This window comes from Athene noctua, unplaced genomic scaffold (genome assembly GCF_965140245.1).
Source record: "Athene noctua unplaced genomic scaffold, bAthNoc1.hap1.1 HAP1_HAP1_scaffold_36, whole genome shotgun sequence".
Taxonomy (NCBI): Eukaryota; Metazoa; Chordata; class Aves; order Strigiformes; family Strigidae; genus Athene; species Athene noctua.
In genome coordinates this window covers 839,420-867,032 of record NW_027437538.1, presented here as the reverse complement: position 1 = coordinate 867,032, position 27,613 = coordinate 839,420, and the positions used below count along the sequence as shown (strand labels likewise).

Genomic DNA, 27,613 nt, shown 5'->3' with positions numbered 1-27,613 from the left:
GTTGGGGAGCCATGATGTCCCCTTGGGGGGTCTGTTTGGGCACTGTCTGTTCTTCTGGGTGCCCGGGAATGTCACCCGAGAGGGCTCATTGGAAGGGCCACTCCTCACCTCGTGCACCCAGTGGGTGCTGGGGGGCAATTCTGGCCTCTTTCAAATGTGGGTGCGACATTGGCTTGTCCTCACCCACCAGAGACCTCCTGCAACACCGTGATCTTTAAAAGGGAATATTAAAAAAAAATAAAATAAATTGCTCTTCCCCTGTAACTTCATTGTCACTTCTGGGCAACACTGTGTCAAATTCAGTTTTCATTTTTTTCACCTGTCCCAATTGAACGAACCATTCCTGAAGACACATTTTTCCAAAGCGAACTGACTAAAGTAAAAAAAAAAAACCAAAAAAAAAGGGCTTTCCCCACAATTCTTTAGTATTCTTTCTCATCCTTTCGGTTAGTTCCGCTTCCTCTCAGCTCGCGAGCTGCTGCTTTGAACTTCAGGTGGTTAAAATCTTGCCTCTCTCTCAGCAGACTAATTGTCTTCTTGGCCAACTCCTCCAGTATGTTTATCTCTACCTTTTTCTATCTGCACACCGAAATATTACTCATAAAATTACACATTGTAGAAAGGCAACCTCATTGGAGATTATACTTAACTTATAGGAGAGAAATGTATTTTATTTTGTATGAACCCTGATGCTGTTTGACTTTTTCGTGCTTGCAAACAGCAGAAATCCTTCTGCGCCCGTGTGCAGGCGGTTCTCCAAGGACAACAGGGGGGAGATTGTGCAAAGGAGCTGTAACCTCCCGCTGCAGAGATCAGAGGAGAAATCTGATGTAAGGAGAGATGATGCGAGTCCCAGGCGGCTGAGGAGAGAAATGCTGGGACTGGGGGTGAGGACAAAGGTTGTCCGGACTGTGTTGGACCCCAAGGGACTGTCCAGGAGATCTCCCGAGGAGATGCTCTGCATCGATGTCAGTCAGAGAGTGCTGCTATCGCCTCTTCTCTAAAGTGTAAATTAAATAATGTGCTCTTTAAAATACAGATTGATTTGTATTAGGGGCACTTTGAAATCTTCCTCCTTAACTACACCAGGAAATGACTCCAATTAGCTGCACAAGTCCTGATGACTTGAAGAAATCTAAAGGAAGAGAACGAGCTCGTTAGGGCTTTGTGTATTTTAATGAGCCCCGTGGTGTGTTTGGCCCCATGTCCATGATGCTCAGGCCCTGAGAGGAGACTGAGCAAAGGCCTCAACAAGTCCAAGTCAGCAGCAAAGCTCCCCGTGCCCTGAAGCCCTGATTGGCCCCACGGAGGGCCAGGACTGACAAAGCCTCTGCAGGGACTCGTTAGAGCAGAGAATTGGAGGCTGTGATTGCAGGCAGGCAAAGGCCCCGTGCAGGGCTGTCCTGCTGTGAAACCCTTGGGTTGGTGATGGAGCACAAAGGCCAAGCCCTGACCCTCAGGCCCTGGGAAGGAGATGCTGCCCCTCGTGTGTGGCTCAGGGCTCTTCCTGGGGGCAGGGGCTGTGAGGGGGAGCAATGCCAAGTGTAGGAAACTGCACAACCCCTCCCGCCTTCCCCAAGCAATGGCGAAGAAGAAATGAAGTGCAGAGCCTCCCAATCAAGTTTCTCCTGTGAGGCCTCAGTGGCAGAGGCAACTGCCATAGCCCAGGGGAGAAAGACCTTGGTCCTGTTGGGCCTTTTCGCCGTGCCACAGCCCTTGGCCATCTCGCCTGCCGGCTGTCCTACACTGGCCCCTGCCGGCACCTCTTTCCCTCCAGGCTGCAGACACCCATCTTGCTTTCCCACCCAGCTCCTACCTCAGCATTTCCACACCTTCACTGATGTCTCTCCACCCTCACCGGCTGTTCCTTGAGAGACAAACCATGGGCTGATCCTGACTCCCTCGACGGGATCTCTTGCACCACACTGCTACCATCTGAGTGAGATTGCTTCTCCTTCAAATGCAGTCTGAACCTTCCAAGATGCACTTTGTTGAGATTTCCTTCTCTTCCGACTACCGAGAAATGCTCCATCACTCGGAAACCCCCCTTCAAGCAGCTGCAGGCTGTTTGTACAGTGCCCTGAGGCTGCACCTCACCAGGCTCAAGCAGCCCAGGTTTCTCAGCCTCTCCACCAAGTCCCCACACCCCGTCCTGGCAGCTCTGCTCTGGAGCCTCTCCAGTTCCTCCCCATTCCTTCAGCACAGGGAGCCCCACCCCAGACACCCCAGTCATGATGTGGCCACCACAGTGCTGATGGGAACTGCCTTGTCTGAGCTGGCCACATGCCCCTAACGCAGCCCCATGGGCAGCTGGCCTTCCTCACGGGGACACGCCCCTCTGCCTTGGATGGCATCCCGAGGGATGCCCAGGCCCTTCTCCTCGGGGTCACTGCTCCGCCGGTCAGGTCCCAGCGTGCCCCCAGCTCTGGGGTTGTTCTGTCCCCAAATGCAGGACTGGCCACTTGCCCTTGTGAAGATTCAGGAGGTTTCTACTGACTGAAGCCCAGAGATTTTCAGGGTCCCCCAGCAATGCAGCTGGCTCCAGGGCCAGCTGGGAATGTGCAGGTAGAGGAGAGCATTCCCCCAGGTGCAGTCAGGGATCACTGTCCACCTTCCCTTCAACCCAGGCTGGCTAGCAGAGGTCCATGGACTTCCAAGTCCCCGCGGAGTACCAGGGCCTAAACCTGTGTCCTTCCTCCAGCTGTCCAGAGGAGACTTCATCCTCCTGCTGTCCTTCATCAGGAGGTTGGCTGATCCTGAGCAGAAGACCCCTGTGCCCTGAAGAGTCCGTGATGCTCAGCACAGCAAACCTGAGCAGAGCCAGGCCTGGGCTGTGCCGGGCTGTGCTCCATGTACAGCTGGGCCTTCAGGCCCTGTTGGGCTGAGTGTATCCCTTGGGCGTCAGTTCAACTTGATTGTAAGAGAGAAGAGTGCAGGAAGGTCCCACCTGCCCCTGGCCATCCCGCCATCGGCATGTCCTGACCTTTATACAAAAGCAGCAGCACACGCCCGTGGGAACATCCTCTGTTGGGGGCAGCAGGAGCAAGAAAACCCTTGGGAGAGCAGCACTGTAACTGGTAACACAGAAAGAGCTCACAGGGGCACAATGAGAGAACAGTTCCAGGGGTGGGATCTGCACAGCTCCCTGCACCAGCATCAAAACCCTGTCCTTGTGCAAACCAGCACCCAAGCCTGCTGCTGGCCTGCCAGGGATTGCGGCAGGTGTGACCTCACAGCTGCCTTCACAGCCATGCACCTGCTGCTGGCCCACGAGATCCTGAGGCACAGCTGAGCTCATCCCAGCGTTCCACACCACAAGACCTCCATTGCCAATGGGATGTCCCCAGTTCCAGCAAGGGACTGGAGAATCAAGTGTACCCCAGTTGCCCAGACTGGAGGCCCTCCAAGTCCCCCCCACTAATTACCACCACGCCATAACCTGCTCTCGCTTTGAGGAATGCCTCGGGAAGAAGAGCAAAGGGGTGCTCTGGACTGGATCTTGGTGGGCTGGGGGTGGGCACAGCTTTCCCCAGTCCCCACAGGCCCATGGCTTCCCCTGGTCTGAGCAGGAAAATCCCTTCTGCCCTGCCCAGCCCCATTCCTCCAAGTGTCCCCGGGGATACCTGTCCATGCAAGGGCCAGGGGTGGGGACGGAGACAAGGAGAGAGTGAGGAATTCATGTCCTCCAAAGGGGAGGGGTGGAGGTGGGGGAGACCCAAAGACAGGGCACTGGGGGGAATTAGTGGACACCAGGGTACGGGGCTGGAGGGGTTGCCGGGACAGGACTGTGTCGAGTGCAAGTGAGGATGAAAGGAATTCAAGTGGAGGGACACGGAGACTGCAAGCAGAGTGGCTGTTGGGGACAGAAGGAAGAGGAGTGCAGAGGACAAACCCAATGGGATTGGAGAGTGTTTGGGAGTGGGGGATCAAGGCAGGGGATCCGGGGACACTCCTGCAGGGGACAGGATGGACAGTGAAGGAGTGAGTGGAGAGAGGGAAGGAAAGGCCTCGGGAGGGATTCAAGGGAGGGGATTTGGGGACCCCAGAGAGGACATGAAAGAGATGCCAGGGATGAGATGTCTGAAGGGAGCAAACCAATGGGATAGGGAGGGATAAAAGGGGTGGAGGTGGGGGCATCAGGACAAGAATTTTCCTTTGTAGTAAGATACAGCGTGAGAAAGGTCTAATGCCATGTGAGAGACGAGAAACCAGGCCTGTGAGAAACTAAGACAAACAACCTGGGAAAGCAAAAGTTGAGGCTGATTGAAGAAATGCCTCAAACACTCGCAAGACAAAACTATGAGTCACAGGGTGCATGCTGTGAAGGCCCAAGCTGATAACGCTGCCCGATGTAGCTGGGGGAGAGAGCCCTGTGGAGACAGGACGGCTCTGCCCTGGGGCACCTGGGCAAATTTCAAGGGCCATGTGTCCGGTGAATGAACTTTGCTTCATTATCCACAAAATGCATATTAAAGTTGACACCCCTCAATATGCTAACGAGGGCTGTCATGATCATGCTAATGACATCATCCCATGAAACACCTTACCCCTCCCTGTACATGGGATACGTAGATATGTGGGTCGACCTAGGGGACGGACCCAAGGAAAATGGTTATAAATCAAAGGGGGGAAGAAAGGGCTCTCTCTCTCTCTGCCCCTCTCCCTGCCCCCCCCCGACCGTCTGGAGAAAGCAGTGAAGCGAAGAAGACGAATGCCAGCAAAGTAGACGGCCGCCTCCTGGAACCCTCGCCGGTGGGATCAGCGCAGGAACCCAGACCGGTGATCTGTATTCCCCCATTCCCTCTATCTCCCTCTTTTCCTTTTTCTATTAAGAAATGCAAAGCATATTATATTGCTCACCACAACTTGCTCTGTACTTGGCCAATTATCATGTGTTCAATTAGTGCATTGTAGGTAGTTAATAAATGCTTGAACTTGGAGACTTGTTGTCCGCTCCAATTGGGGATTTGCGAATCTGAGTCACTTGCCCCCCTCATCGGAGCGGGACGTGACATGCCACCAAGTGCAGCTGAGGATGCCCAGGCTGGCACAGAGCAATGTCCCTGGAAGGGCAGTGCTGTGGTGGAACAGGTCACCCCGAGGGAGACTGGAGCAGCCCCAGGCTTTGTGTGTCAAGGAGCAGGCAGGGAGGACGCAGAGATCTCAGGAAAGGAATGGAGATGCTCAGGGGAGAGCAGGGTGTGGTAGCTGGGTGGACGTCTCCAGCCGGCAGAGAAAGAGGTGCAGGTGTGGGACACGGTGGGACAGCCTGTGGTGGAGACGACAGAGGGGTGAGCAAAGTCTGAGCATCCCCCAGCAGAGCTGAGCTCTCTCTGCCCTTGGCTCTGGCTGGTGTCTCTGCCACTGGTGGCCATGAGGAAGCCCCTTCCCCTTCCAGCACTGGGTCTCATGGCCTCCCCTTCCCCAGCCGAGAGCCTGGCAGGGGTTGGACCATAGTCCTGCCCTTGGCATTGCCCATCCCCACATCACCCTGCCCCAGGAAGAGCCCTGAGGAACAGCATCTGACTTCCCAGGGGCTGGGGGTCAGGGCGTGGCCCTTTGCTCCATGTAACACACCCAGGTTTGCTCAGAATCTGTTCCACACTGACAGGGCCTTTGTTTCCCTGTCATCTCTGCCGGGAGTTTTCTGCTGTAACCAGCCCCGCAGGAGGTTTGTCAGTTAAGGTCCTCACTGGGAGCCATTAACACTCCAAGAAACTTTGCAGTTGGCCTCTGGCTTTGACTTCCTGACTGGCACCTTCATCATCCAATCACTGTCTGAGGTCCATGGACTCAGACCAACCCTCCTCAAGGAGTCATTAAAATGCCTTGGGCTTGCATTCTGCTGTGATGCTGGGCCGGGCTGCTGGGCTGGAGGGAGCTGAGGGCAAGTGGTCAGCGCTGCAGAGAGCCAGCTCTGCCCAGGAGCAGCTCCTCTGCAAAGCGCAGCAGGGCTGAGGGCACTGCCTGCAGGCACCGAGGGCAGAGGAGCCGGGCACAGAGAGGGCAGAGGCAGACGGCACTGGCAGGGTGCTGAGAGCTCACTGCAGGAGAAATCTTCCCAGCCCGTGACACCGTCAGTCTGTGGGTGCGGGGCAGGGCAGCTGCAGGTGGCGGAGGGATGTGGTGAGGCCGGCACAGCCCCAGGAATCTCCCTGGTGTCTGGAGGAGGAGGCCGTGCTCCCGAGCAGGGTTTCCCTGCTGCGCTGCCAGAGGGACAGGCCATGGCTCTGCCTTCTCCCGGGGACGGCTGCAGGGGGTGCAGGCGCGGGTGCAGCCGGGGGTGCCCAGGGCTGTCCTTCCGAGCAGGGTCCCTGCACCCCCGGGGCTGTGTGCTGGGGCAGGGACTCTGCCGCCGGCCAGGGTCAGCACTCAGCCTGCCCGGGGAGCTGCCCACGGCGCCGGGGGGAGCAGCTGTGGGGGGCAGGAGAGACCCCGGCAGGGCAGGGTCCTGCTGCTGTGGAGAGGGTGCTGCCTGGGGCAGGGCTGCTCCCAGCCCCACATCACCCCCAGGACAGTTCCACTGACTATTTACAGCTGGAATGTCAAGGCAAGGATTAGTTAAAACATAAGGATCTTTCTTTTTTCTGTGATTTTATTTGTCTTTGTGGAATTTGGGGGGAGAAATGGAAATGGAGTTCTCATGCTTGAGCTGGGCAGCTCAGATCAAGTCGTAGGGACAGAGCAGCTGCCCTCACTCTGCACTAAGCCACAGGCCATCCTCTTGCCTTGCAGGACTCGCTCTGTTCTCCCTGGGTGCAGCAGAAACGCTGAGGGGTTCTGACATCCAGGAACACTCACCAGGTGAGATGGAGGGAGCTTCAAAAAATCCAAATGACTCTAACTGCCTTCTGCCGTCCTCGTTCCTCAGCCCTGGCAGTGCAGATGCTGACAGGCCCTTTTGCATTACAAATGCTCACATATCAGAAAGTCGAACACCTGCTCTGGCTCCTGCCCGCAGTGTTTACACAAACTCGCTGCTGCAGAGCAGGGCTGACGCATGGGCAGCCTGTGGGCAGAGGCCCTGCTGCTCAAGGTACATTAATCCAGTGTCAGCTGGAGTTCCAGTAACATAACAGAGGGAAATTGTCCTAGAAAACGAAAAATGGGAGCATGGGTACAGTAGGGAGAGGGGCATTGGGAAATGACACTGATTTTGGTCAGAAGAGTTACCCCTAAATTGTCACTGTTGTTTCCTCCTTTGACAGTCCTCCATGTCCAGAGGCAGCAAATGTCCAACGGCAGCTCCATCACCGAGTTCCTCCTCCTGGCATTCGCAGACAGACGGGAGCTGCAGCTCCTGCACTTCTGGCTCTTCCTGGGCATCTCCCTGGCTGCCCTCCTGGGCAACGGCCTCATCATCACCGCCATCGCCTGTGACCACCGCCTGCACACCCCCATGTACTTCTTCCTCCTCAACCTCTCCCTCCTCGACCTGGGCTCCATCTCCACCACTCTCCCCAAAGCCATGGCCAACTCCCTCTGGCACAACAGGCACATCTCCTACTTGGGGTGTGCTGCACAGCTCTTTATGTTTGCCTTTTATATCTCAGCAGAGTTTTCTCTCCTCACAGTCATGTCCTACGACCGCTACGTTGCCATCTGCAAACCCCTGCACTACGGGACCCTCCTGGGCAGCAGAGCTTGTGTCCACATGGCAGCAGCTGCCTGGGGCACTGGGTTCCTCAATTCTCTCCTGCACACGGCCAACACATTTTCACTGCCTCTCTGCCATGGCAACACCCTGAACCAGTTCTTCTGTGAAATCCCCCAGATCCTCAAGCTCTCCTGCTCACACTCCTACCTCAGGGAAGTTGGGCTTATCATGGTCAGTGCCTGTTTGGCTTTTGGGTGTTTTGTGTTCATTGTGGTGTCCTATGTGCAGATCTTCAGGGCCGTGCTGAGGATCCCCTCTGAGCAGGGACGGCACAAAGCCTTTTCCACGTGCCTCCCTTACCTGGCCGTGGTCTCCCTGTTTGTTTGCACTTCATTTTTTGCCCACCTGAAGCCGCCCTGCCTCTCCTCCCCATCCCTGGACCTGGTGGTGTCATTTCTGTACTCGGTGGTGCCTCCAGCAGTGAACCCCCTCATCTACAGCATGAGGAACCAGGAGATCAAGGATTCTCTCAGGAAAGTGTTCGGCTGTTTTTCAGCAGCCATAGACTGTCAACCATTCTTTGGAAATGACTCCCAGTATATATCATGATAAATCAAGCATTTATTTCCTTCCTTATATAAATATTTTTTTCTTTTTCCATTTGTGATGATGTGATCTCCAAAGACATTCCATTACACCTTCCCTCCTACTTTAGTATCCACCCTTTTTGTGTGAATCGGGGACTTTGTCCAAAGGAGGAATCATGGACTCTGTGTCTTTAAGAAAAATAAATGAACACCCAAATCTTTGTCTTACATCAATCCTAACCAGGGCAGGAAAAAAGTGAATTTAAACACCTTTCTGGCTGCACCAGCTGAAGACTCTTCTCCTGGTCTGATCTGAAGGGATAGCACGGAGTGGCTGCAGACCCCTCAGGATCTGCTGGAGAGGAGAGCAGGGGACACAGGGTGCCCCTGACCTGCTTCTCCTTGTGCCATGGGTGCCTCCCATCTCTGGGGCTGACCCCTCCCTGCCCCCGAGGAGCTGCTGTGCCCTTCAGAGGGGCTGCGGCTGTGGGGTGAGTGCCCAGAGCACCCTGCAGTGGGCACTGCCTTGGGACTAACTCAGACTGGGCTGTGCCGGGGAGAGAGTTGGAGAGTGAGCAGGGGAGGTGGGAGAGCTTGGCGGGAGCTGGGCTGGGCTGGAAATTACTGGGGATATAAAACCAGGAGCATATAACTGGCACGGTGTGACCTCGCAGGGTGAGGACTCACACCAGGACATTTGTGGTGCAGAGCCAGGGCTTGTGGAAGGGATCGAAGACATGGAGGTGCAGGAGGGAAGGGGCTGCTCTGTGCCCTTGGTGACATGGGCCTTCATCACCCCCCAGTCCCTCCCGTCGGCCATTTCCAGCACTGCCCACTCACGCCGGTTTATGGGCGGTTTTGCTCGGTGCCCATCTCCTTCCTCCTACTGGTCTCGGTGCCTGTGTCAGGGGAGGAGCCAGCCCTGCCCCAGCCTCTCTTCTTGCCCAGACCTTGGCAGCCCCCAGAGCACGGCACTTTGGAACATTTCTGGGACAAAGCTGGGACTTATCTGGGGCCAGGCCATAGGGGTTGCCAAAGCAGGACAGCTGGTGGGGATGGACGCTGAGGTCTGGCAGGGGGGGTCTGCTGGGGGACATTTCCCCCCCCCGAACACACCCTGTCCTGGGCAGTGTCTGATGGGGGGCTGTGGGGGCATGTGTTGGGCACTGGGGCTGCACTGGTGCAGGGATGGGTCACAGGTGGGGGCCATGACACGGCCATCGGGAGGTGGCTGCAAGGACAGGCTGTGAAGGAGGAATTGAGAAATAGGAGCTGAGCTGAGCTGAGGCGTGTGTTTAGGAAAGCCAAAGGTCCCCTGGAGCTGAGGGGCCTGCAGGCAACATCCAGAGCAAAATGCAGAGCTTCAGTCGCTGCGTTTGAGGAAAAGGCTGAACATGGCCCGTGGCAGGGGCTGCTGAATGGGGAGGGGGTTTCACAGCAGCAGAGACAGATGGGGATGAGGGGCTCAGCCTTTGCTTTAGTCTTTCCTGAGAAGGTCTTGCAGGCCTCTGCTCAGGGACAGGGCTCCTACTGACAGGCTTCTTCAGCCTGGAGAAGGGGGGCCGAGGGGCACCGCACAGCCAGGGGGGCCTCCCCTTTTGCACCATGAGGCGAGCCAAGCACGGGAACAAGCGTTGGTCCCCCCGAGGGATTGTGAAGTCCTCTATCCTGGCAGGTTTTCAAGACCCGGATAGACCAAGCCCTAAGGAGCAAAGAGTCCCCGTATACCCGACTCTGCTTTGACTGCAGGGGGAGCCTGGGAGGCACTGCCTGAGACAGCTCTACATCACCCCTGCACCTCGCTGCATCCAGCTTTGACACACACAAAGGCTGGCCATGGTCTGGACCGTGAAGCTTCGACTTGTACGTTTTAGTAATCAGGGAAGCTGAATGCCACTGGTGACTGAAATACCTTCCCACTGTTCATGGACAGCAAGGAGTTTCTCCTTCTGGTGCATTCCCATGCCACGTGGATTCCACCTGGGATGAGTATGATAGAAATGCTTAGAAATTATCAGTCAAAATGAAACAAGGAAGAAAGGAGGAGATATAAGAATAATTTTAAATAGAACTTCAGGCATTTATTATGCTTATTCCCTCTTTAACTTACTTTGTTTTGATATACCAATTTTGGGGGATTTCATGAATATTTTTTTAATTATAATTTTGAAATACAAAAATATTTCCAGGACCAGGGTGGGATGTAGCTGCAGGACACAGCTGCCCTAACTCATAGGGCAGGAGATGCCCGGGGGCAGTGCAGGTGCCCTGGGCCCCTCTGCCCGGCCTCTCCCAGCAGCTCCCCAGGGGCTCTGCTCTCCTGCAGGAGACGTCCTGGCCTGGGTGACCGCGGCCAGTCCCAGGGAAATCCGTCAGATCCCCCGGGGCGTCTGCAAGGGGCACTCGATGTCCATGGTGTATTGGGTCTGGCTGAGCTGGAATCGGTTTCCCCTACAGCAGCCCTCACGGTGCTGTGGTTTATGCTGGGAGCTGCAGGGTGTTGGCAGCACCCTGGTGTGGTGGCTGCTGCTGAGCAGGGCTTACACAGCACCAAGGCTCCTTCCGACATTTCCCCCAGTGGGACGGGGTGGGCAAGATCTTGGGAGGGGACACAGCCAGGACAGCTGACCCGAACCGACCAAAGGGACATTCCAGACCATGTGACATCTGCTCAGTGTAAAGCTGGGAGAAAGGAGGAAGGCGGTGGGGTCACCCTTGGTCCTCCGAGGCAACCACTACGCGTATGGGAGCCCTGATCCTGAGAAAGCCCCACATCGCCTGTCCATGGGAAGTAGAGAGTAAATCTGTTTGCTTTTGCTTCCGCGCGCGGACTTTTGCTTTGCTTTGCTTATATTAAAACTGCTTTTGTTTCACCCACAAGGGTTAGTTTATCTTCTTTCCCCTCTTTACCCTGTTGAGAAAACAAAGGGAAGGGGGGGGGGGGGGGGGGGGAAGTGATAGAGCGACTTGGTGGATACCTGGCATTTAGCCAGAGTCAAACCATCACAGTCTATTCTGGCGCCCAACGTGGGGCAAAACAACGGCAGTTTTATATTAAATGTGCTGTAGCCATAGTAGTTATTAAGCAACAAGCTCTTGTGCTGGTCACGGGCTTGTTTATTGCGCTGCTTATCTTTATTTTGTTAAGCTCGGGAACATGCTGCAAGGAATCGGGAACATCATGAGTGGTTTTATTTTGCAGGCTCCCGAGGTACTTAGCCATCCTTATGTTAGTTCATTGATACTCTTTATTAATGCTGTTCGCCTGTTGTGGGTTGTGTGGAGCTCGGTATGCTCTTGGTGTAAGAGAACGCAAATTTTGAGTGAATCGGTGCCAAAATATGCTCTGAGGCGGCTGTTCCTGGGTGGCAGGGGGAGTGGAAGGAGTTGGGCAGGTTCCTAGGACGGTTATCACCTCCTGTAGCCTGGGATCTCACCCCTGAACAGGCAAGCAACCCCACAAAACTGACACATCACCTGACAGAGGGGTGTCTTGCCTATCCCAGTGAGAATCAGCAACTTCTAGTGCTGTACTGGGGCCTGGCCTGTGCTTACCGAGCCGCAGTTCAGCACTCTCAAAGGGCTGTGGTTGGCATGGGAACTCAAACAATAACAACAACAGAGATTGCCCCCGTAGTAAAAAAGAAACAATGGACAAGGAGAACAACAGGCCCATACCCTCGATTAATAAGGGAGGAGAAAGAGGAGGAAGAAGCTGGTCCTTCAGCAAAGGTGTCAGAAGAGGGAATAACGGAACTGAAACAGGAGGCAGAAACTACCCGGTCCCTGACGTCATCAGAACTGCGAGATCTGCGGAAAGACTACTGCCGTGTCCCGATCCGATATCGGGGGAGGGTTCTTAAAAAAAAATCCCGAGAGCGAGATTAAGACACAAACGAGGTCAGATGCTGAATAACCTTATGAACTTTATTTCTATAACAACTAATAAGAGCGATAGGACAGAGAGGAAAAGAAAGGAAAAGGTCGGAATCCCTAAGCAAGAACATGGTAGAGGCGCAACTAATTACCACCACCACGACCGGGGATCCGGCGATGTTCTGTCGGTCCGATGACGCTCCACGTTCCTGGCTCCGAGTTGGTTCCCCTCTTCTTGTTGGTTCCCATCTTCTAGCTGGTTTCCCTCTTCTCTGGAGTATGCAGTCCGCTTTTTTTTTTATAGTCCCCGTCCCCACAGTTTGTCCGCCCATTTCCACGGGGCTCGTTGCTGTAGGTGCCACCCCGTGGTCCTCCATGCGCGCATGCCTGGGTGTCCATGGTGGTCGTGCTGGCGAGGGGCCAATCTGTCTCGCTGCGGTTTCCCCTCCACCCGGCTCACGCGCTCGCGCGCGTAGGCGCAGCTAGATAGATGACTGCTGATGTTCTTGTCTAGGGCAGATGTGGTTTTCGTCGGGGACTGTGTGTTTGCTCCTTTACGTTGAGTCAGGAGGTGGTCGTCGTGGAGACAGCGATGTTGAGACATACTAAAAGTCCAAAAAGTTCCTTACATGCCGCCAGCCGGGTGAGCGGATCGCTGCCTGGCTGCTGCGATGCTGGGATAACGGGGCAGATGCTCAACAGCTGGAAGGGAAGGAAGCCCAACAGCTGGGCTCCCTTGCTAGAAATCGAGGAATTGAAAGGGGAATTGGAAAAGAGACAGCAATTTGCAGTCTGTGGAGACGGCTCCTTTCAAGTGTTAAAGCAAGGTATCCTTTTAAGGAAGATCTTATGGACCACACCCCAGGGAAGTGGGCTACTGCAGATGAAGGTGTCCAGTACCTGAGAGAATTAGCAGTGCTGGAAGTCATCTATGGTGATCCAGATAATGATGAAGCCCCTAAAAATCCAGAGGATGTCCCATGCACACGGGCCATGTGGAGGAAGGTGATTAAAGGTGCGCCATCCTCGTATTCTGCCGGCTTGGCCGCAATGTACTACCCAGAAATGGATGCGGGAGAAGGACTAAGATGTACGCCAGCTGTGGAGGCAGTCTCTTCCTGGCTTCAGAACTTTGAAGAGAGTCTTGGTACCTCCTCATCTCTACGGGCGAGTGCCCTGGATGTTAGGAGCTCCCCAAGAAATCATTTCTCTTCTGTCCCAGTCAGGGGGAAAGGAAAGCCAAGGCGCATGACACGTGGTGAACTCTGGTTCTTCCTGCGCGACCAGGGGGAGGACATGAGGAAGTGGGATGGTCAACCCACCTTTAAGTTGGAAGCACGTGTACATGAATTGCGAGGAAAGACCCCTGCCAACAAGAAGACATCCAAGCAGGTTGTTAATGTAGCTGGTGTAAAACCACAAGGAAGTAACCAGCAATCTCCCAGATACAGAAAGACTGAGATCACCTCCCTTGATCCTGAAGAAGGAACCTCCGGCCTGGCACGGCAAGAGTCAGACAGTGAGTACTCCGACCAAGACCGGGAATAGAGGGCCCCTGCCTCCATCCAGGAGGAGGAAAGGGATGATCGGGTGTATTGGACAGTGTGGATTCGATGGCCTGGCACATCAAATCCACAGGACTACCAGGCTTTAATTGACACCGGGGCACAATGTACACTAATGCCGTCAAGTTATAGAGGGGCAGAACCCATCTGGTTCTCAGGAGTGACAGGGGGCTGTCAAGAACTATCAGTATTGGAGGCCGAGGTTAGCTTGACTGGGGACAAGTGGGAAAAACATCCCATTGTAACTGGCCCAGAAGCCCCTTGCATCTTGGGCATTGACTATCTCAAGAGGGGATATTTCCAAGACCCAAAAGGATACCGATGGGCTTTTGGTGTGGCCAGTGTGAATACAGAAAAGGTAAAACAGTTGTCTAATCTGCCTGGCCTCTCAGAAGATCCTTTTGTTGTGGGACTGTTGCAAGTTGAAGAACAACAGGTGCCAATTGCTATGAGGACCGTGCACCGACGGCAGTATCGTACAAACCGAGACTCTCTGGCTCCCATCCAAGAATTGATTCGTCAACTGGAGAACCAAGGTGTCATCAGTAAGACACATTCGCCTTTTAATAGCCCAATATGGCCAGTGCGAAAGTCTGACGGAGGGTGGAGGTTAACAGTAGACTATCGTGGCCTGAATGAAGTGACGCCACCACTGAGTGCTGCTGTACCAGATATGTTAGAGCTCCAGTATGAACTGGAGTCAAAGGCAGCCAAGTGGTACACCACAATTGACATTGCCAATGCATTCTTTTCAATTCCTCTGGCAGAAGAGTGCAGGCCACAGTTTGCTTTCACGTGGAGGGGTGTCCAGTATACCTGGAATCGACTGCCCCAGGGGTGGAAGCACAGCCCCGCTATTTGTCATGGACTAATTCAAACTGCACTGGAAAAGGGTGATGCCCCTGAACATCTACAATACATTGATGACATCATTGTGTGGGGCAATGAGGCAGAAGAAGTGTTCAAGAAAGGACAAAGAGTAATTGAGATTCTTCTGAGAGCTGGGTTTGCCATAAAGAAAAGCAAGGTCAAGGGACCAGCACGAGAAATTCAGTTCTTGGGAATAAAATGGCAAGATGGACGCCGGCATGTGCCATTGGATGTTGTCAACAAGATAGCAACTATGTCTCCACCGACCAACAAGAAGGAAACACAAGCTTTCCTAGGACTTGTGGGATTTTGGAGGATGCATATTCCAGGTTACAGTCAGCTTGTGAGCCCTCTCTATCGAGTGACCCGAAAGAAGAACAATTTTCAGTGGGGTCCTGAGCAGCAACAAGCCTTTGAGCACATCAAACAAGAGATAGCTCGAGCGGTAGCTCTTGGGCCTGTTCGGACAGGACCAGCTGTGCAAAATATACTTTACACATCACCTGGGGAGCACGGACTCACATGGAGCCTCTGGCAGAAGATACCAGGTGAAACTCGAGGTCGACCATTAGGATTTTGGAGCCGGGGGTATCGAGGATCAGAAGCCCACTACACTCCGACTGAAAAGGAGATACTGGCAGCATATGAGGGGATTCGAGCTGCTTCAGAAGTTGTTGGTACAGAAGCACAGCTCCTCTTGGCACCACGGCTGCCTGTATTACATTGGATGTTCAAAGGAAACATCCCTTCCACACACCATGCAACCAGTGCTACCTGGAGTAAATGGGTCGCGTTAATCACGCAACGGGCTCGACTGGGGAAACCCAACCATCCAGGGATCCTGGAAGAGATCATGGACTGGCCAGAAGGTAGAGATTTTGGAGTGCGGCCTGAGGAGGTGGCTCGTGCCCAAGAGGCACCGCCATATAACGAGTTACCAGAAGATGAGAGGCGTTATGCTCTCTTTACTGATGGATCCTGTCGTGTGGTAGGAAGCCATCGGAAGTGGAAAGCTGCTGTGTGGAGTCCCACAAGACAAGTCGTTGAGGCCACTGAAGGAGAAGGAGAGTCAAGTCAGTTCGCAGAAGTAAAAGCGATCCAACTCGCCCTAAAGATTGCTGAACGGGAAAAGTGGCCAGTATTATATCTCTACACGGACTCCTGGATGGTGGCTAACGCCCTGTGGGGGTGGCTACAGGAGTGGAAGAAGACCAATTGGCAGCGCAGAGGTAAACCCATCTGGGCTGCTGCATTGTGGCAGGACATCGCTGCCCGAGTGGAAAACGTGGCTCTAAAGGTACGTCATGCAGATGCTCATGTGCCCAAAAGGCGTGCCGCTGAAGAACATCAAAACAATGAGCAAGCAGACAGAGCTGCCAAAATTGAAGTAGCTCGGCTGGACCTGGACTGGGAGCGTAAGGGTGAGCTGTTTGTAGCTCGATGGGCCCATGAAACATCAGGGCATCTTGGCAGAGATGCAACGTACAGATGGGCTCGTGATCGAGGGGTGGACCTGACCATGGAGGCCATCTCACAGGTCACTCACGAATGTGACACATGTGCTGCAATCAAGCGAGCCACACGAGTAAAGTCTCCCTGGAACAGAGGGCGATGGCTGAGTTTTCAATATGGTGAGGCCTGGCAGATTGACTCTATTGGACCACTGCCACGAACACGCCAAGGCAAGCGCTACATACTCACCATGGTAGAAGCAACTACGGGTTGGCTAGAAACGTACCCTGTAAATCATGGCACTGCCCGAAATACCATCTTGGGTCTTGAAAGGCAAATTTTATGGCGACATGGTCCTCCTGAAAGAATCGAGTCAGACAACGGGACCCATTTTCGAAATAATCTTATAAACTCCTGGGCAAAGAAACACGGCATTGAGTGGGTGTATCACATCCCTTATTACCCACAAGCCTCTGGAAAGATTGAAAGATATAATGGACTGTTGAAGACTCTGTTGAGAGCATTGGACAATGGGGGATGGAAGCATTGGGATATAAATTTAGCAGAAGCCACTTGGCTAATTAATACCAGAGGATCTGTTAACCGTCCTGGTCCTGCCCAAACAAACCCCCTTCATCCTGTGGGAGGAGATAAGGTCCCTGTAGCACACTCAGGGAGGTGGCTGGGGAAGGCAGTGTGGATCGCTCCTCCCTTGGGAAAAGGCAAGCCCACTCGTGGGATTGTCTTTGCTCAGGGACTGGATGTACTTGGTGGGTAATGCGGGAGGATGGGACTACTCAGTGTGTGCCTCAAGGACATTTAACCTTGGGGGGAAAGTAATCTGTGGGATGAGTTGTATGTTGCAGGAAGTGATGGAGGAAGTAGGAACGACGAAGAGTGAACCAGACACGTGCAATTACGACCCAAACCTAGCCGGTGCTGGAGTCCAACGGTCGAGCATACTTCTGTCCTGAGCATCTGTCTTGGCAGATGGAAGCCAAGTCACTGAACATCTGAAGAAGTGAAGAAAGCTGATGGAATGGATAAATGAATGTTATGTGGGACCTGGGCATAACGTAAATGGTATGGAATAAGGGGTGGAGACTGTACTGGGTCTGGGTGAGCTGGAATTGGTTTCCCCTACAGCAGCCCTCACGGTGCTGTGGTTTATGCTGGGAGCTGCAGGGTGTTGGCAGCACCCTGGTGTTGTGGCTGCTGCTGAGCAGGGCTTACACAGCACCAAGGCTCCTTCCGACATTTCCCCCAGTGGGACGGGGTGGGCGAGATCTCGGGAGGGGACACAGCCAGGACAGCTGACCCGAACCGACCAAAGGGACATTCCAGACCATGTGACGTCTGCTCAGTGTAAAGCTGGGAGAAAGGAGGAAGGGGGTGGGGTCACCCTTGGTCCTCCGAGGCAACTACTACACGTATTGGAGCCCTGCTTCCTGAGAAGGCCCGACATCGCCTCTTCATGGGAAGTGGAGAATAAATCTGTTTGCTTTTGCTTCCGCGCGCGGACTTTTGCTTCGCTTTGCTTATATTAAAACTGCTTTTGTTTCACCCACAAGGGTTAGTTTATCTTCTTTCCCCTCTTTACCCTGTTGAGAAAACAAAGGGAAGGGGGGGGAAGTGATAGAGCGACTTGGTGGATACCTGGCATTTAGCCAGAGTCAAACCATCACACACCCCCACCTCTCTCTCCCTGCACTCTCACGTGTCCCACAAACCCTTCTGCTTCCCCTGCAGCCATGGGACCTCAGAGCTGGATTTTTCTGCATCCTCCAGGCTCATGGATGTTTCCTGAGTTCTGTTCAAGTGTGGGAGTGAAGGAAGAAATGAGAGGTGTCTCAGCCTCCTCATCAGCCCCAGGGCTGAGGCCAGCCATGGCATGAGGAGATGGAGGCCAGTGTCTTCTGTGTCCCTGCTCCTGTCTCCAAGGCATCCTTATTGTCCACTCCCAGCAAGCCCCTCTGTGCCAGCCCCTCCCAGGAAAAGTCTCCTGTCCCAGAGACTCCTCAGGCTTCTCCAGCTGCCTCTGCCATAGAGAAAATTCCCTGAGCTGCTGCATTAGAAATAAGTTTCTCGTGGTCTTTTATTTCCCTCTGGCAGCACAGTGCCGATTATTTACATATCTTGGGGGATGGTCCAGCTCCTAGAAAACTTTTCAGCAGTGAAATGTTTCCATGCTGACCTGACCTGTCACTCCTACACCCTGTCCCCATGCTCTCACAGGCCTCGTGGTGCTGCTCTGCAGAGCGAGTGGACTGTGGGGCCTGAAAGCCATGGGGTGACAGTCCCAGGCACATCCCTGGGATCATTCTCCATCTCCGGGGAAACTCAGCACCCACGGGGAAAGGCTCATTCCCTAACACATCACGCCATGCCCTCCTCCCATGGACAACCCAAGCCCCTTGTGGGAGCAATTTCTTCAGCCTGCCCTCAGCTTTGGAAGAAGAGCCCAACCTGCAGACATTGAGGAAATCCCCTTTTATTACAGAGGTGCCACATGGGAGCCCAGCTGTACCATCGTGCCAGACACACGGGAACAGAGCTCTGGGTCAGACAGGCTGGGTCATGCCTCTGGGGAAGTAGAGTGGGTGCAGACATGGACAAACATGGTTATCACAGATAAAATGCCCGAATGCAGGAGGTTCCCTGAATGAATGTGAAGTCACTTCTGAAGAGACACGGGCAGGTTAATGGTGCTGAGAAACAGCTGATTGAATCAGCTTCTTCAGTGTCTGTTTAAGCTCCTGGTTCCTCATGCTGTAGATGAGGGGGTTCACTGCTGGAGGCACCACCGAGTACAGAAATGACACCACCAGGTCCAGGGATGGGGAGGAGAGGGAGGGCGGCTTCAGGTTGGCAAACATGCCAGTGCTGACAAAGAGGGAGACCACGGCCAGGTGAGGGAGGCACGTGGAAAAGGCTTTGTGCCGTCCCTGCTCAGAGGGGATCCTCAGCACGGCCCTGAAGATCTGCACATAGGACACCACAATGAACACAAAACACCCAAAAGCCAAAGAGATACTAATTACAAGAAGCCCAACTTCCCTGAGGTAGGAGTGTGAGCAGGAGAGCTTGAGGATCTGGGGGATTTCACAGAAGAACTGGTCCAGAACATTGCCTTTACAGAATGTAAGTGAAAATGTGTTGGCCGTGTGCAGGAGAGAATTGAGGAACCCAGTGCCCCAGGCAGCTGCTGCCATGTGGACACAAGCTCTGCTGCCCAGGAGGGTCCCGTAGTGCAGGGGTTTGCAGATGGCAACGTAGCGGTCGTAGGACATGACTGTAATAAGGAAATACTCTGCTGAGAGCAAGAATAGAAACATAAAGAGCTGTGCAGCACACCCCGAGTAGGAGATGTGCCTGTTGTGCCAGAGGGAGTTGGCCATGGCTTTGGGGAGAGTGGTGGAGAGGGAGCCCAGGTCGAGGAGGGAGAGGTTGAGGAGGAAGAAGTACATGGGGGTGTGCAGGCGGTGGTCACAGGCGATGGCGGTGATGATGAGGCCGTTGCCCAGGAGGGCAGCCAGGGAGATGCCCAGGAAGAGCCAGAAGTGCAGGAGCTGCAGCTCCCGTCTGTCTGCGAATGCCAGGAGGAGGAACTCGGTGATGGAGCTGCCGTTGGACATTTGCTCCCTCACGGCACGAGGGCCTGTTCACAGAGGAAAAAGCATCAATCAGTCGGGACAGATTTCTCATTTCTCTCCATCCAGTTCCTCACGGGGCTGCTGGAGAACACAGAGCTGCCCGGGGAGAGCTGTGCCCTTCTGGAGGACAGGCTGCAGCCCAGCAGGACCCCACTGGGAAAGAGTCCAGTGCCCTAAAGATGGGGTGTCCTGAGGGGGGAACTGGCTCCTTTGTGTCCCCCGGAGCCTGCAGATGGCGAGGGCACTCGGACATTTCACTCCCAGGGAAACATCTGCATGGCAGTGCCCACAGGTCTTGCTCCCAGCTGAACCCCCGCCCATCCCCGAACGTCCGGTGATCCCAACGCGGGGAGCAGAGGCCCACGGGGAAATGTGGGGAAATGCCCCAGTGCTGCTGGGAGGAGGCAGCACAGGGACAGCGGGTGGGGCTCTGCTGGCTGGGAGAGGAGACCAGGGGGCTCCTCTGGAGTGGGTGTCTGCACTGCAGGGGGTGGCAGGGGGTGCCTGAATTCCTGCCCCCAAGGTGTTTCCAGCAGCAGCTCCCTCTGACTCCCTGCCCATGTCTCTGGTGCCTGGAGCTGTCCCAGCCAGGAGCTGCTTCTCTGTCCCCACGTCTCCTCCCTGTCAGTGCTCACAGCCCCCATCCCACCCGCTGGGTGCTCAGCTCTGCCCTGCAGACCCCTCCTGGCAGCAGGGCCCTGCCCAGGGGCAGCTCTGCCTCTGCAGGGGCTCAGGAGACAATTAAAGATGTGCTAATGAAACAGCTGCCTTAGCACTTTCTCTGGAAAGGAGGAATAAAATGCCACCTCCCCCTGCCCACCCAGCAAAACAAGAGTTCACTTACCATGTTACCTGCTGGGAAGATTTCTCCTGCAGTGAGCTCTCAGCACCCTGCCAGTGCCGTCTGCCTCTGCCCTCTCTGTGCCCGGCTCCTCTGCCCTCGGTGCCTGCAGGCAGTGCCCTCAGCCCTGCTGCGCTTTGCAGAGGAGCTGCTCCTGGGCAGAGCTGGCTCTCTGCAGCGCTGACCACTTGCCCTCAGCTCCCTCCAGCCCAGCAGCCCGGCCCAGCATCACAGCAGAATGCAAGCCCAAGGCATTTTAATGACTCCTTGAGGAGGGTTGGTCTGAGTCCATGGACCTCAGACAGTGATTGGATGATGAAGGTGCCAGTCAGGAAGTCAAAGCCAGAGGCCAACTGCAAAGTTTCTTGGAGTGTTAATGGCTCCCAGTGAGGACCTTAACTGACAAACCTCCTGCGGGGCTGGTTACAGCAGAAAACTCCCGGCAGAGATGACAGGGAAACAAAGGCCCTGTCAGTGTGGAACAGATTCTGAGCAAACCTGGGTGTGTTACATGGAGCAAAGGGCCACGCCCTGACCCCCAGCCCCTGGGAAGTCAGATGCTGTTCCTCAGGGCTCTTCCTGGGGCAGGGTGATGTGGGGATGGGCAATGCCAAGGGCAGGACTATGGTCCAACCCCTGCCAGGCTCTCGGCTGGGGAAGGGGAGGCCATGAGACCCAGTGCTGGAAGGGGAAGGGGCTTCCTCATGGCCACCAGTGGCAGAGACACCAGCCAGAGCCAAGGGCAGAGAGAGCTCAGCTCTGCTGGGGGATGCTCAGACTTTGCTCACCCCTCTGTCGTCTCCACCACAGGCTGTCCCACCGTGTCCCACACCTGCACCTCTTTCTCTGCCGGCTGGAGACGTCCACCCAGCTACCACACCCTGCTCTCCCCTGAGCATCTCCCTTCCTTTCCTGAGATCTCTGCGTCCTCCCTGCCTGCTCCTTGACACACAAAGCCTGGGGCTGCTCCAGTCTCCCTCGGGGTGACCTGTTCCACCACAGCACTGCCCTTCCAGGGACATTGCTCTGTGCCCAGCCTGGGCCTCCTCAGCTGCACTTGGTGGCATTAGTCCTTTCTCACGCTGTATCTTACTACAAAGGAAAATTCTTGTCCTGATGCCCCCACCTCCACCCCTTTTATCCCTCCCTATCCCATTGGTTTGCTCCCTTCAGACATCTCATCCCTGGCATCTCTTTCATGTCCTCTCTGGGGTCCCCAAATCCCCTCCCTTGAATCCCTCCCGAGGCCTTTCCTTCCCTCTCTCCCCTCACTCCTTCACTGTCCATCCTGTCCCCTGCAGGAGTGTCCCCGGATCCCCTGCCTTGACCCCCCACTCCCAAACACTCTCCAATCCCATTGGGTTTGTCCTCTGCACTCCTCTTCCTTCTGTCCCCAACAGCCACTCTGCTTGCAGTCTCCGTGTCCCTCCACTTGAATTCCTTTCATCCTCACTTGCACTCGACACAGTCCTGTCCCGGCAACCCCTCCAGCCCCGTACCCTGGTGTCCACTAATTCCCCCCAGTGCCCTGTCTTTGGGTCTCCCCCACCTCCACCCCTCCCCTTTGGAGGACATGAATTCCTCACTCTCTCCGTGTCTCCGTCCTCACCCCTGGCCCTTGCATGGACAGGTATCCCCGGGGACACTTGGAGGAATGGGGCTGGGCAGGGCAGAAGGGATTTTCCTGCTCAGACCAGGGGGAAGCCGTGGGCCTGTGGGGACTGGGGAAAGCTGTGCCCACCCCCAGCCCACCAAGATCCAGTCCAGAGCACCCCTTTGCTCTTCTTCCCGAGGCATTCCTCAAAGCGAGAGCAGGTTATGGCGTGGTGGTAATTAGTGGGGTGGACTTGGAGGGCCTCCAGTCTGGGGAACTGGAGGACACTTTGGTTCTCCCATCCCTTGCTGGAACTGGGGACATCCCAGCAACCATGGAGGTCTTGTGGTGTCTCTACAGGGGGAACTGAAAAAGGCAGGCACCATGAGTTCTGCTGCCCTCAGACCCTCCCCTCCCATGGCCATGACACTCCAGGGCATCCCAGTGTGCCCCAGTAACAGCCTGGGTTTTACCACCTAACCCTCGGAAGCCCTTGTTCCCACACTCTGACCCCGTCCCCCTGAGTCCCTATCCTAACCCTGACTTGGTCTGTCTGGCCCTTGGGGGCAGCACAGGCACTGCAGGGTTCTAGAGCAGCCGTAAGGCCTTGGAAGCGGAACGTGAGGTGACCTGTATCTGATCCCCTCATGGGCCACGAGGAGGAGCTGGTGTGGAGCGCTGGGATGAGCTCAGCTGTGCCTCAGGATCTCGTGGGCCAGCAGCAGGTGCATGGCTGTGAAGGCAGCTGTGAGGTCACACCTGCCGCAATCCCTGGCAGGCCAGCAGCAGGCTTGGGTGCTGGTTTGCACAAGGACATGGTTTTGATCCTGGGGCAGGGAGCTGTGCAGATCCCACCCCTGGAACTGTTCTCTCATCGTGCCCCTGTGAGCTCTTTCCGTGTTACCAGTTACAGTGCTGCTCTCACAAGGGTTTTCTTGCTCCTGCTGCCCCCAACAGAGGATGTTCCCACGGGCGTGTGCTGCTGCTTTTGTATAAAGGTCAGGACATGCCGATGGCGGGATGGCCAGGGGCAGGTGGGACCTTCCTGCACTCTTCTCTCTTACAATCAAGTTGAACTGACGCCCAAGGGATACACTCAGCCCAACAGGGCCTGAAGGCCCAGCTGTACATGGAGCACAGCCCGGCACAGCCCAGGCCTGGCTCTGCTCAGGTTTGCTGTGCTGAGCATCACGGACTCTTCAGGGCACAGGGGTCTTCTGCTCAGGATCAGCCAACCTCCTGATGAAGGACAGCAGGAGGATGAAGTCTCCTCTGGACAGCTGGAGGAAGGACACAGGTTTAGGCCCTGGTACTCCGCGGGGACTTGGAAGTCCATGGACCTCTGCTAGCCAGCCTGGGTTGAAGGGAAGGTGGACAGTGATCCCTGACTGCACCTGGGGGAATGCTCTCCTCTACCTGCACATTCCCAGCTGGCCCTGGAGCCAGCTGCATTGCTGGGGGACCCTGAAACTCTCTGGGCTTCAGTCAGTAGAAACCTCCTGAAGCTTTACAAGGGCAAGTGGCCAGTCCTGCATTTGGGGACAGAACAACCCCAGAGCTGGGGGCACGCTGGGACCTGACCGGCGGAGGAGTGACCCCGAGAAGGGCCTGGGCATCCCTCGGGATGCCATCCAAGGCAGAGGGGCGTGTCCCCGTGAGGAAGGCCAGCTGCCCATGGGGCTGCGTTAGGGGCATGTGGCCAGCTCAGACAAGGCAGTTCCCATCAGCACTGTGGTGGCCACATCATGACTGGGGTGTCTGGGGTGGGGCTCCCTGTGCTGAAGGAATGGGGAGGAACTGGAGAGGCTCCAGAGCAGAGCTGCCAGGACGGGGTGTGGGGACTTGGTGGAGAGGCTGAGAAACCTGGGCTGCTTGAGCCTGGTGAGGTGCAGCCTCAGGGCACTGTACAAACAGCCTGCAGCTGCTTGAAGGGGGGTTTCTGAGTGATGGAGCATTTCTCGGTAGTCGGAAGAGAAAGAAATCTCAACAAAGTGCATCTTGGAAGGTTCAGACTGCATTTGAAGAAGCAGCAATCTCACTCAGATGGTAGCAGTGTGGTGCAAGAGATCCCGTGGAGGGAGTCAGGATCAGCCCATGGTTTGTCTCTCAAGGAACAGCCGGTGAGGGTGGAGAGACATCAGTGAAGGTGTGGAAATGCTGAGGTAGGAGCTGGGTGGGAAAGCAAGATGGGTGTCTGCAGCCTGGAGGGAAAGAGGTGCCGGCACGGGCCAGTGTAGGACAGCCGGCAGGCGAGATGGCCAAGGGCTCTGGCACGGCGAAAAGGCCCAACAGGACCAAGGTCTTTCTCCCCTGGGCTATGGCAGTTACCTCTGCCACTGAGGCCTCACAGGAGAAACTTGATTGGGAGGCTCTGCACTTCATTTCTTCTTCGCCATTGCTTGGGGAAGGCGGGAGGGGTTGTGCAGTTTCCTACACTTGGCATTGCTCCCCCTCACAGCCCCTGCCCCCAGGAAGAGCCCTGAGCCACACACGAGGGGCAGCATCTCCTTCCCAGGGCCTGAGGGTCAGGGCTTGGCCTTTGTGCTCCATCACCAACCCAAGGGTTTCACAGCAGGACAGCCCTGCACGGGGCCTTTGCCTGCCTGCAATCACAGCCTCCAATTCTCTGCTCTAACGAGTCCCTGCAGAGGCTTTGTCAGTCCTGGCCCTCCGTGGGGCCAATCAGGGCTTCAGGGCACGGGGAGCTTTGCTGCTGACTTGGACTTGTTGAGTCCTTTGCTCAGTCTCCTCTCAGGGCCTGAGCATCATGGACATGGGGCCAAATACACCACGGGGCTCATTAAAATACACAAAGCCCTAACGAGCTCGTTCTCTTCCTTTAGATTTCTTCAAGTCTTCAGGACTTGTGCAGCTAATTGGAGTCATTTCCTGGTGTAGTTAAGGAGGAAGATTTCAAAGTGCCCCTAATACAAATCAATCTGTATTTTAAAGAGCACATTATTTAATTTACACTTTAGAGAAGAGGCGATAGCAGCACTCTCTGACTGACATCGATGCAGAGCATCTCCTCGGGAGATCTCCTGGACAGTCCCTTGGGGTCCAACACAGTCCGGACAACCTTTGTCCTCACCCCCAGTCCCAGCATTTCTCTCCTCAGCCGCCTGGGACTCGCATCATCTCTCCTTACATCAGATTTCTCCTCTGATCTCTGCAGCGGGAGGTTACAGCTCCTTTGCACAATCTCCCCCCTGCTGTCCTTGGAGAACCGCCTGCACACGGGCGCAGAAGGATTTCTGCTGTTTGCAGGCAAGGAAAAGTCAAACATCATCAAGGTTCATACAAAATAAAATACATTTCTCTCCTATAAGTTAAGTATAATCTCCAATGAGGTTGCCTTTCTACAAGGGGTAATTTTATGAGAAATATTTTCGGTTGGCAGATAGAAAAAGGTAGAGATAAACATATTGGGTGAGTTGGCCAAGGATTCAATTATTCTGCTGAAAGAGAGGCAAGATATTAACCACCTGAAGTTCAAAGCAGCAGCTCGCGAGCTGAGAGGATTCCGAACGAAGAGAAAGAATAAGAAAGAATACAAAAGAATTGTGGGGAAAGCCCTTTTTTTTTTTTTTTTTTCTAGTGAGTTTGCATTGGAAAAATGTGTCTTCAGGAATGTTTCGTTCTGTTGCGACAGGTGAAAAGAAATGAAAACTTGATTTGACACAGCGTTGCCCAGAAGTGACAATGAAGTTACAGGGGAAGAGCAATTTTTTAAATTTTTTTTTTCAATATTCCCTATTAAAAATCACGGGGTTGGGGGATGTCTCTGGTGGGTGAGGACAAGCCAATGTCGCACCCACATTTGAAAGAGGCCAGAATTGCCCCCCCAGCACCCACTGGGTGCGCGAGGTGAGGAGTGGCCCTTCCAATGAGCCCTCTCGGGTGACATTCCCGGGCACCCAGAAGAACAGACAGTGCCCAAACAGACCCCCCAAGGGGACATCATGGCTCCCCAACCTGATTGCCTTCATGGGGAAGTGGCCGCCTTGGTAGGAGCGAGGAGAACGGTGGGGGTCACCTGACTCCAAGTCAACAAGACCATTGGACACGGTCTCCCTCAATATTCTCGTACCTAAATTAGGCCGTTACAGCCGGGCTGGGGTGGCAACGAGATGGATAAAACACCCGTTGGAGGCTGAGAGAGCTGTGGTGGAGGGAATACCTGGAGGTCACTGGGACATACTGGGGCGTTGTGGCAGCACAGGGGACCCTTCTGGGTGCACCCATGACCCAGAGGTGGCAGCTGTGGCCGTGCTTGTCACTGACACTAGAGACGACAATTCCTGAGCCCTGGGGGCGCCGTTCAGATGAACCCTGCCAGGCAACGGGACCGTCCTGTGAGGAACCTCATGAGACAGAAGAAGGACAAAGGTGACGTCTTGCACCTGGGACAGACGGACACCCTGCTGTGGCGGGAGAAGGGCGCTGCCTGGCTGGGGAGCAGCTCTGGGGACAAGGCCTTGGCCGTGCCGGTGGACGGTAAGAAAACGTGATCCAGTAATGGGCCACGTGATCCAGAGCGGACTTTGTTGGCCATTGCTGGTTTTTGTTGGCTTTTGTTGTCCTTTTTTGGTAATCATTGGCCATTGCTGGCTTTTTTTGGTGTTTGTTGGTGTTTGTTGGCCTTTGTTTTCTTTTGTTGGCCATTGTTGGTCATTGTTGGCCATCATTAGACTTTTTGGCCTTTGTTGGCAATTGTTGGCCTTTGTTGACCTTTGTTGGCCATTGTTGGCAATTGCTGGCCTTTCTTGGCCTTCGTTGGCCATCATTGGACTTGGCTGGCTATCATTGGCCTTTGTTGGCCATTCCTGGCAATTGTTGGACTTTGTTGGCAATCATTAGCCATTGCTGGCCTTTGTTGGCCATCATTGGACGTTATTGGCCACTGCTGGACTTTATTGGCCATTGTTGGCCATTGTTGGCCATTGTTGGCCATGATTGGTCTTTTTTCGCCTGTGTTGGCAATCGTTTGCCTTTGTTGGTCATCCTTGGACTTTGCTGCCCCTTGTTGGCCTTTTTTGGCCATTGTTGGCCTTTGTTTACCTTTTTTGGCCATTGTTGGCCATTGCTGGCCTTTCTTGGCCTTTGTTGGCCATCGTTGGACTTTGTTGGCAATCGTTGGCCTTTGTTTACCATTCCTGGCCTTTGTTGGCCTATGTTGGCAATCATTAGCCATTGCTGGACTTTGTTGCCCATCATTGGTCGTTATTGGCCATCTTTGGGCTTTATTGGACATTGTTGGGGTTTTTTTGCCATCCTTGGCCTTTGTTTGCCTTTGTTGGCCATCGTTGGTCTTTGTTGGCTTTTTTTGACCATCACTGGCCTTTGTTGGCCATTGTTGGCCTTTGTTGCTGACCCCAACTGACCAAAGGGATATTCCATACAATGTGACATCTGCACAGTAAAAAGCTGGGAGAAAGGAGGAAGGGGGTGGGGTCACCCTTGGTGCTCCGAGGCAACCCCTCCGCGAGTGGTAGCCCTGCTCCCTGAGAAGGCACGACAGCGCCTCTCCGTGGCAAGTAGAGAATAAATCTGTTTTCTGTGGCGTTTGTTTTTGTTT

The 27,613-nt window shown here is 54.7% G+C and overlaps 2 protein-coding genes across 2 annotated transcripts; one reads left to right on the top strand and one right to left on the bottom strand.

The window, feature by feature from the left end:
- Positions 1–7,144: 7,144 nt before the first annotated feature.
- Positions 7,145–8,206, top strand: LOC141974218 (olfactory receptor 14A16-like). The gene has a single exon (XM_074933557.1). It carries the CDS (start codon positions 7,145–7,147, stop codon positions 8,204–8,206), a length of 1,062 nt encoding a protein of 353 aa, XP_074789658.1.
- A 102-nt stretch (positions 8,207–8,308) lies between these two features.
- LOC141974217 (olfactory receptor 14A16-like) lies at positions 8,309–19,582 on the bottom strand. Its single transcript, XM_074933556.1, has 3 exons — positions 18,672–19,582; positions 17,376–17,443; positions 8,309–8,373 (listed from the first exon to the last, which is right to left on the bottom strand). The coding sequence occupies exons 1-3, from the start codon at positions 19,580–19,582 to the stop codon at positions 8,309–8,311; spliced, it is 1,044 nt and encodes a 347-aa protein (XP_074789657.1).
- Positions 19,583–27,613: the final 8,031 nt, after the last annotated feature.

Excerpts from the sequence above, each read along its gene's own strand:
- LOC141974218 (XM_074933557.1), top strand. The coding sequence starts at position 7,145 with ATGACACTGATTTTGGTCAGAAGAGTTACCCCTAAATTGTCACTGTTG.
- LOC141974217 (XM_074933556.1), bottom strand. The coding sequence starts at position 19,582 with ATGTCCAACGGCAGCTCCATCACCGAGTTCCTCCTCCTGGCATTCGCA. Across the intron at positions 17,444-18,671 it reads ACACTGAAGAAGCTGATTCA|AGATTTATTCTCCACTTCCC; the intron begins ATCAGCTGTTTC and ends GCAAAAGCAAAC. Across the intron at positions 8,374-17,375 it reads GAAGCAGGGCTCCAATACGT|ACACAGAGTCCATGATTCCT; the intron begins GTAGTAGTTGCC and ends TTTTTCTTAAAG.